General features: G+C 35.3%; 1 protein-coding gene across 4 annotated transcripts in view; it reads left to right on the top strand.

The window, feature by feature from the left end:
• Positions 1-3,932, top strand: part of LOC107728636 (opioid growth factor receptor-like protein 1) — a 6,099-nt gene extending 2,167 nt beyond the window's left edge. The window contains exons 7-9 of one of the 4 annotated variants that reach the window (XM_016538898.1): positions 1,200-1,348; positions 1,445-2,525; positions 3,309-3,932. In XM_016538898.1, coding sequence (XP_016394384.1) covers positions 1,200-1,348; positions 1,445-2,525; positions 3,309-3,443 — 1,365 coding nt within the window. In that variant the 3' untranslated portion in view covers positions 3,444-3,932. Of the gene's footprint in view, positions 1-1,199; positions 1,349-1,444 lie in introns of all 4 variants that reach the window. The other 3 variants (XM_016538896.1, XM_016538897.1, XM_016538895.1) reach the window with 3 other exon arrangements.
• Positions 3,933-9,300: the final 5,368 nt, after the last annotated feature.

The raw sequence follows: 9,300 nt of genomic DNA, 5'->3' as shown, positions 1-9,300 counted from the left end.
CGGAGCTGTTGCTGTAGTTGTGAACAGGGGCGCTGAGAAATAGGCGATGGGCTCTGATTGGTTAGCTAGCCCAGTGTGTTTGTTGTGATTGGCTAAACCGCCTCTAGTGCGCGTCTAAATGTCCCGCCCCTCTCCTCAGCGGCATGTGCTCCGGTTGTATTGTAAACAATGGCGTCTTTAATATCGCTTATCAGTTTGAGCCCGATTGAGAAGCAGGGGATATTATTGAAGAGGATCGTGCAGAACCTGTGCAAGCACGGCTTTTAATGGTAGGCCTAAGTTTTTTGTTTGTTGTTGTCTTATAATTTTAGATATGCTGTTATTTGTAAATGCTACTGCATATGTTAGCTTTTAATATACGGTTTTATCCTGATTAAAGCTTTAATACAGTACGGCAACTGCACGCGCGTCCATGTATAACGCTTCTTATAGCTATGTGAAAATAAGTGTATAATTGGAGCAGGTGGAACAGTGAGCTGAATGAGCGAGAGAGATGCAGAGCGTGTGCAGAGCAGGGGGACGCGAGGAACAGTATTAAGAACCTCTGCTTTAGAACATTGATTTTGAAACTTGTGAATCCATTAGAATCGTTAGAAGACAGAATCGCGATTCATATATGAATAGATATTTACGTGCACCTCTAGTTTTCTCTTCCTCTTCTCTAAAGCAGCGCAGCATGGCCTCGCCCCCTTTGCTGCCTTTTCCCGAGGGCGGGGTTTATCTGGGTTTGCGATGTCCATGAACCCGGGAAGTAACTCGTTGTAGTCCCTACCAGCCAATTTTGTAGGCATTAAACTACCAGAATTTTAAAAGACGATATCTCCGTTTGCATTGAACTTTCAGCTTCGTAACTTTGCAGATATTGTTTATGCTCAAACAGCAACATTACACACTAACTAACGTTAAAAAAGTGAAATCGCAATGAACCACCCCTTTAAAAAAACAATGACTCAAATGAGGCAAGAAATGTGGCAGTATTTACCTGAGGAGTTTGTTGTAGTCCCTACCAGCCATTTTTGTAGGCATTAAACTGCCAGAATTTTAAAAGAGGATATCTCCGTTTGCATTGAACTTTCAGCTTCGTAACTTTGCAGATATTGTTTATGCTCAAACAGCAACATTACACACTAACTAACGTTAAAAAAGTGAAATCGCAATGAACCACCCCTTTAAATTAATCTGCTCCATTTTTTTTCCAGCTTTTCCGTAAAGATAAAGAAGCAAAGAGCAAATTGGTGCAATCATATAAGCTCATGTTGGATTTCTACGGCATATGTTTGGTCGATGAATCAACAGGAGAGGTGGCTCGTGCTCCTAACTGGAAGGACCGCTTTAGAAACCTGGACAGGTTTTTACTGTCATATTTTTTTTTCTATTTGTTGCATTTCAGTTGATGTTGTTTCAACGCTTTTAGGGCTAAATTGTTTTTCCTTTGATTTTGCAGACATACACATAACAACTTGCGCATCACACGCATCCTGAAGTGTTTGGGGACTCTAGGATTGAAGCACTACCAGGCCCCTCTGGTCAAGTTTTTCCTCAATGAAACTCTTGTCATGGGACAGCTTCAAAATGTGAAGCAAAGTGTACTAGATTACTTTATGTTTGCTGTATTGGACAAGTCAGAGAGAAGGGAGCTGGTTAAATTTGCCTTTAAGCATTTCAAGCCCCGAGAACACTTTGTCTGGGGCCCAAGGAAGATTCTATCAGGTCAGGTGGCGCACTGCAAAAACAAAAACTTGGACCAGCCAACAGAGAATAATAGTAGTAGTGCAGAAGATCAGCAGAAAATGGTGAATCTCCACGAGAGCAAACATAAAATGAACAAAATAGACGCCAGTCATCCTCCTAAAGAGATGCAAGGTAAAAAAGATCACCATAATAAAGATGAGCCAGTTATTCCAAACAAATTGACAGAAACAAATAGTGAAAATGAAAATGAGGGTGTAGTAAAAAAAAAAAATCAAGATTTGAGTGTTGGGGTCAGTGATGGTGATGATAATGAAAACGTAGCACCAGCAAACAAGTCTCATGGTCATGGTGCTGTTAGTGGTTCTCACCAAACTGAAGAGAAGAGAAAAAAAGATCACCAAAATAAGGATGAGCCAGTTATTCCAAACAAATTGACAGAAACAAATCAGAGGGCAAATAAGAGCAGACCGTGCAGCTCAGACAATGGGGATGTAGTAAAGCAAAATCATGAAATGAGTGATGGTGATGGTGTTAGTGATAATAACGAAAACATAGCACCAGCTAACAAGTCTCATGGTCATGATGCTTTTGTTGGTTCTCACCAAACTAAAGAGGGGTCTTCATGTCAGGTGCATGACGTAGAAATTAAAGAAATTAAAGATGAAACTGAAGATAAAGAATCAGATGATAACCACAAAAGTTTGAATCCCCATGAGAGCAAACATGAAATTGAAAAAATAGAGGCTAGTCATTCTCCTGAAGAGATGAAAAGTAAAAATGATCACCAAAATAAGAATGAGCCAGTTATTCCAAACAAATTGACTGAAACAAATGGTGATCAGAGGGCAAATAAGAGCAGACAGTGTAGCTCAGACAATGGGGATGTAGTAAAGCAAAATCATGAAATGAGTGTTGGTGTTGGTGATGGTGTTGGTGATGGTGATGGTGTTAGTGATAATAACGAAAACATAGCACCTGCTAACAAGTCTCATGGTCATGATGCTTTTGTTGGTTCTCACCAAACTAAAGAGGGGTCTTCATGTCAGGTGCATGACGTAGAAATGAAGGATGAAACTGAAGATAAAGAATCAGAAGATAACCACAAAAGGTTGAATCCCCATGAGAGCAAACATGAAATTGAAAAAATAGAGGCTAGTCATTCTCCTGAAGAGATGAAAAGTAAAAAAGATCACCAAAATAATAATGAGCCAGTTATTCCAAACAAATTGACTGAAATAAATAGTGATCAGAGGGCAAATAAGAGCAGACAGTGCAGCTCAGACAATGGGGATGTAGTAAAGCAAAATCATGAAATGAGTGTTGGTGATGGTGATGGTGTCGGTGTTAGTGATAATAACGAAAACCTAGCACCAGCTAACAAGTCTCATGGTCATGATGCTTTTTGTGGTTCTCACCAAACTAAAGAGGGGTCTTCATGTCAGGTGCATGACGTAGAAATGAAGGATGAAACTGAAGATAAAGAATCAGAAGATAACCACAAAAGGTTGAATCCCCATGAGAGCAAACATGAAATTGAAAAAATAGAGGCTAGTCATTCTCCTGAAGAGATGAAAAGTAAAAAAGATCACCAAAATAAGAATAAGCCAGTTATTCCAAGTGTCAGTGTTAGTGACGATAACGAAAACACAGCACCAGCAAACATGTCTCATGGTCATGATGCTGCTAGTGGTTCTCACCAAACTAAAGAGGGGTCTTCATGTCAGGTTCATAACATAGAAATAAAGGATTAAACTGAAAATAAACATGAAAAATCTGAAAATGAGCAGTAAAGGGTGAAGCCAGTTAGTCCAAACAAATTGACAGCAAAAAAATATGACTTATTAGGGAGCAAATGAGAGCAGTCAGTGCAGCTCAGAAAATGAAAGTGTAGTAAAGCAACATCAAGAGATGAGTGATTGTGATGATATCGATTACATAACACCAGCAAACATGTCTCATCGCTTGATGTCATCATTCTGACATCTAGCATAAAAATGAGGGTGATTAATGAAACGTAATAGGAAAACTAACAAGCACTGTAAATGCTAGTCTTATGAGTTTTCATATTTGTTTTTCTAAATTAATTCACAGAAAATATATTGGAATGTTCTTTATGAATTAAGTTAAAATGCTATTCTTAAAGATGAATGTTTTTTTTTGCTTAGCAGATTGTCAGAAGGAAAAAGAAATAGCATCATAAAAGTACATTTGTGTGTCATTTTTGTGTAGGAAATGTAATATATTGATGTTTTTTTTTTTCTTATTTTGTTTTCTTATGGATTGTAGTGATAAATTGTTAATTGTTAACTGCTAAAAAAAAGTAAATGTAATCTCTTCACTGACAAAACATCTTTGACTAAAGCCTGACTGCTTTACAGGAAATGAAGTAGTGAAATTGTGATGAAGCAAAGTTGCACTATGAAAATTAGCACCAGTAAATGTTTTGATTGTAAATGAGTTTTATGATTTTGTCTACTCTGATGAATTATTTTTGAGAACACTGGAAATTGGAAATATTGAAAATTTCTTTATGCCTGAAGTTGAAGTGTGAGTTTTGAAAAGTTAAATATTTAATCATGTAATTTAGCTAATAAAATAAAATGCTAAAATTAAGCCTGTTATAAACTACACTAAACATGTAATGGAAATCAAATGAATATTAAAGCTGTTTAAAAAGTTTTTGGTTTAAGAATATTGTTATCAAGATCATTATTAAAGTTTGGAGTTAAAGAGAATTAAGAGAGTAGCATTGCAGAAGAGCAGAAAAGGGTGGATTTCCATGAGAGCAAACATGAAATGAACAAAATAGATGCAAGTCATCCTCCCGAAGAGAGGCAACTTCATAACTTTCAAGTTGAGGTTTTATTCTTAAAGATGATTTTTTTTTTTTTTTGGTTTGTTATTATTATTAAGATTTTTACTGCTGAAGCAAATAAATGTCTTCCCACTGATAAAATTCTGCTTTTACTGATGCAAATATGATGCTAAAATAGAGCATGTTATAAACCACACTGAACATATTGCAAAGACGAGTAGGCCTACATGTAATAGATATCAAATAAAATAAAAAAAGATTTTTGTTTTTAGAATATTCTTCTAATGATTATAATTAAAGTTTGATCCTGAAAATAGCAAAAATATGTGCCAGATTAGTCTAGACCTTCTTTTAGATTTTTTGTAACCTGCTTTTTGTCTAAGTCTGAACATTAATGCAAGACATGGCAACCCTTGAGTAAACTGGAGTTGTGTCATTCTTGTTGAACTGTACTTTCGGTTCACCGTGACCTTCAGCTTTAATTTTCTCTTGACAGTGGGAGTGGTTGAGCACTTTATAGGCATGTAGAGTCTGCATGAATTCTTGTGTCTGCTTTAGGTTTTTTAATATATATATATATATATATATATATATATACTTGAACTTGGCGCTGTCTTAGTAACTGAGCCTGGGTTCACGAAACATTTTTTAAAATAAAATCTGCATTAATCTGCAGGCAGCACAAAAGACGGTTTTTTTTCCATTGAACTGATCGGTATTCAGCAAGAACCGCCCTAACCAGATAACTGCCATTCTATTCTTGAGAAAAATAGGAGTGAAGTTCATAGGAAAATATTTCAGAACTTTCTTGAGAATTGCACTTAGGAAAATTCTTACGAACTTCTAGGAATTTATCTTAAGAAATGTCTTAAGAAGATTTTTGTGAATCAGGCCCCTGAGTTTACAACCAATATACTTAACATGGAGTCAGATAATGAGTGCGAATTTGGGAAGACGAATACGAACATAAAGCACCAAGAAAGAAGGCAGGCCTATGCTTGGATTTAAGTGCTATGCAATTTTGATTTTCATTTGGTAGTCTCTCTTGTTGTTGTAATTAATCCTACAACAGCGCGCAGTCACGTGCACACAGTAGTAACATCCTTGCATTTGTTAGTAGTTATTGTTTATCCATTGGTTCTATTTTTGATTTTATTTATGAACTATAGGCTAGCTTACATAACGCTCTATAACATTCCATGTGATCTACGCCGTCCTCAGCTTCCTTTTTTTAATCAGATTCATAACTAACTGAAGGTAATTAGGCCTATTATTATTATTATTATTATTGAATAAACACTACCAGTTTTAAGAAACTTCGTATTATAATAATTCCCATTCTTCCCACTTTCTATTTCTATGAATATCTATGAATATGAAAAGATTTTACAAACAACTGTTTCATTTGGGATTTCTGTTTACAGGTGTTGCACAGAAGGAGTTGCAGGAACATGAAAGCTGCAGAGGACATGCAAGACTTTCGACATAGCTGCCGGGTAAGTCTGTCTTAAATAATGAGAGGGGTAAAGCTTGTGCATGAAGCATTTTTATGAAGATATCTGTTTCTCCTAAAAAAAACAAAAAAACATCTTACCCCACTCCTCTATTTAAAATAAACATGCCAACTTGCATTCATCCATTGACATATTGTATGAGAAAAATGTTGGTGAGAATCTAAATACAAAAGTAAATGTCTAAATATTGTGAAAACCTGCTGTCTACTAATGTCAAAACTCAGTTTTACATGATAATTTCGCACTGTGGTTGCTGTAAATTTTACAGTAACTTACTGGCAGCTGGATGCCAGTAATTTACTGTAAAAATGTTTACAGTTTTATTACTGTAATTGCATTTACAGTACAATAATGTCTTTACTGTATTTTATTTACAGTATTATTACCGTATTTTCATTTACAGTATCAGTACTGTAGAGTTTATTTTCATTTAGTTTAAACATTTTTACCTGTAAAAAACAATCCAATTATGGTACTGCACTGTAAACCATGATTTTTACCATCCCAGAATTAGGATTCTTATGAATAGAAAGATCCAAAGATCAGCATTTATCTGAAATAAAAAGCTTTTGTAACATTATAGACTATACCATTCAAAAGCTTGGAGTCAGTATAATTTTTTTCTTTGGGAAAGAAATTATAGAAATTAGTACTTTTATTTAGCAAGGATGCTTTAAATTGATCAAAAGTGATTATAAAGACATTTAAAATGTTACAAAAGATTTATATTTCTGATAAATGATGTTCTTCTGAACTTTCTATTCATCAAAGAAACCTGAAAAAAATTCTACTCAGTTGTTTTCAACATAATAATAACAATAACAATAATAATAATAATAGTTTTCTGAGCAGCAAATCAGAATATTAGAATGATTTCTGAAGGATCATGTGACTGGAGTAATGATCCTAAAAGTTCAGCTTTGATCACAGGAATAAATTACATTTTAAAATTCAAAAACAAAACAGTTATTTTAAATAGTAAAAATATTTCAAAATTGTACTGTTTTTGCTGTACTTTGGATCAAATAAATGCATGCTTGGTGAGAAGAAGAGACTTCTTTAAGTAACATTAAAAATCTTACTGTTCAATAACTTTTGACTGGTGGTGTAAATAAAATACAGTAAAAATGAGTTTGTGGTGTTGTGTTAAATTTCAGTCAAAGTTGACAGCTCACCTGTTGTTAGCACCGCTACGACGGCAATCACAAGACTCAAGACTCAATACACCTCCGATGCAGACGACATGACCACAAACTTTAAAATAAAATACAAAAGATGTTCTTAACAGTGGTGTTTCTTAGCTCAGTTTTCCTCAGTAGGTTGTTAGCTCGCTATTTTATTTTAACGTTACGTCTCTCACTGAATTTAGGGACCGTCTCTAAAGTTACATACGACGTACACACTCTGACTTAAATAGCATTTGAAGAGAATTACCTTACTTGCGATAAAGAGGCAGAGTAGAGAAGATAACTTACAATGCTTCTCTTTGTTCAACTAAGTTAGTTAACTTCGGCTAACTGACATTATTAACTTAGCAGTTGATGTTATCATCGATACTATGACATTCACAAGAGGAGGATCCAAAATACACCTCCGACGTTCCAGACTACATCCAGACTAGAAATCTAAAAATAACAACCAAAAGAAGTACTAGAAAATATTGTTTAAAATCTCCACTGAAACAATGGTTTGCCTAACGCACTTTACCTCAGTATTTCACGTTAATTCGCTGTTAAGGTTAAATAGCGACTCACCAGAGGAGCTAACTTGCATTAAAGGGCAGCAGAACATACAAATGTGTTTCTCGGTTTAACTAAGGTTTATTTCGACTAATATAGGTGACCTTAACTTACTCACCAGTCGATGTTATCAGCCTTTTGGCGGCATTCCGGCCGTCAGTCAGAAAAAAAGGCTCCAACTCCCAACATAAAATATGACACTATGAATGATGTTAGTTTGCTGTTAACAAGTGAAAACATATTAAAATATCGCAGTTTTGCATAAAACAGAAATAATATACTAACCTTTTGTTGAGTTAACAGTGCATCTTTTGTCCTTTTAGGGCCACTTCCACCAAACAGCCAAAAAAGAACTCCCATGCCATTGGTCAGTTTTTCGTGGGCAAGTTCACTACTGTAAATTGATTTACAGTAGTGAGGAAATACAGTAGTGACCGTATATTTTCCCATAATCCTTTGCGGTTTACAGTAAAATATTGTATACACATTTTACAGTATCTTACTGTACATATTACAGTATAATACTGTTCACATTACAAAAATCGGTTACAGTGTGATTATAGAACTTTGATGATGATGGTGATGGTGATGATGATGAGCCATATGAAGTAAGAAATCCACTATATCTACTATTACACTCAGAATTTGCCACCTCTAGCATGTCAGTGGGTTTAGTGTATCATTTACACAAAACTCTATTTGGTTTCACAGCCCACTAAGTAGTCTTGAATTGGAGAAGATGATTGCCAATCGGGTTGTACAGTATTTTTTTTTTTATTATTTGTTCTCAAGAGCTGCTTCTATAACCTAGAATTTTAATATGGTCGAATAAAATCTTCACCTGACGGTATGGCATTGTGCTCATTCTGTAGGTAAATCATACATTTTTTTTATCTAATACAAGTTATGTTCAAAGAAAGCATGCTCTTAAACACATTACCTTTGTTTGTGCAGTGAAGTGATTGGGGACTCTAGGATTGAAGCACTACCAGGCCCCACTGGTCAAGTTTTTCCTCCATGAAACCCTTGTCGGACACCTTCAAAGTCTAAAACAAAGTGTACTAGATTACTTTGTTTGCTGTTTTGGAAAAATCAGAAAGACGAGAGCTGATTAGATTTGCCATTAAGTATTTCAAGCCCCAAGAACAGTTTGTCTGGGGCCCCAAGAAGATTCTGTCAGGTGAGGTACATAGCAAAAGTTAAAAATTCAGTCATGCTACAAATAATAGGCAGCAAAGGGAGTGGACAGCAGGGACAAAATAAATGAAGGAAAAACATAAGTACAGTGCACTGATAAAATGTATGCCTTGAATGCACTGGAAGTTGCTTTGGATGAAAGTGTCATGTCAAGTGCATATAATATAATGTAATTGTGAAAACAATGAAAGTGTAGAAGAGCAAGATGGAAAAGATGATGAATGATGAATGTCTTCTGGTGCTGCTGATGATAACAGATGATACAATCTCTTCACAGTAATGTGAAGAAGAGATCAAGTGAAACATGACTGTAATATGAAAGCTACCAAATAAAGTTCAGTCT

Source organism: Sinocyclocheilus rhinocerous, unplaced genomic scaffold (assembly GCF_001515625.1).
Source record: "Sinocyclocheilus rhinocerous isolate Xijiao unplaced genomic scaffold, SAMN03320098_v1.1 scaffold757, whole genome shotgun sequence".
Taxonomy (NCBI): domain Eukaryota; kingdom Metazoa; phylum Chordata; class Actinopteri; order Cypriniformes; family Cyprinidae; genus Sinocyclocheilus; species Sinocyclocheilus rhinocerous.
The sequence above is the reverse complement of the archived record's forward strand: the minus strand, read 5'-3'. Positions and strand labels throughout refer to the sequence as shown.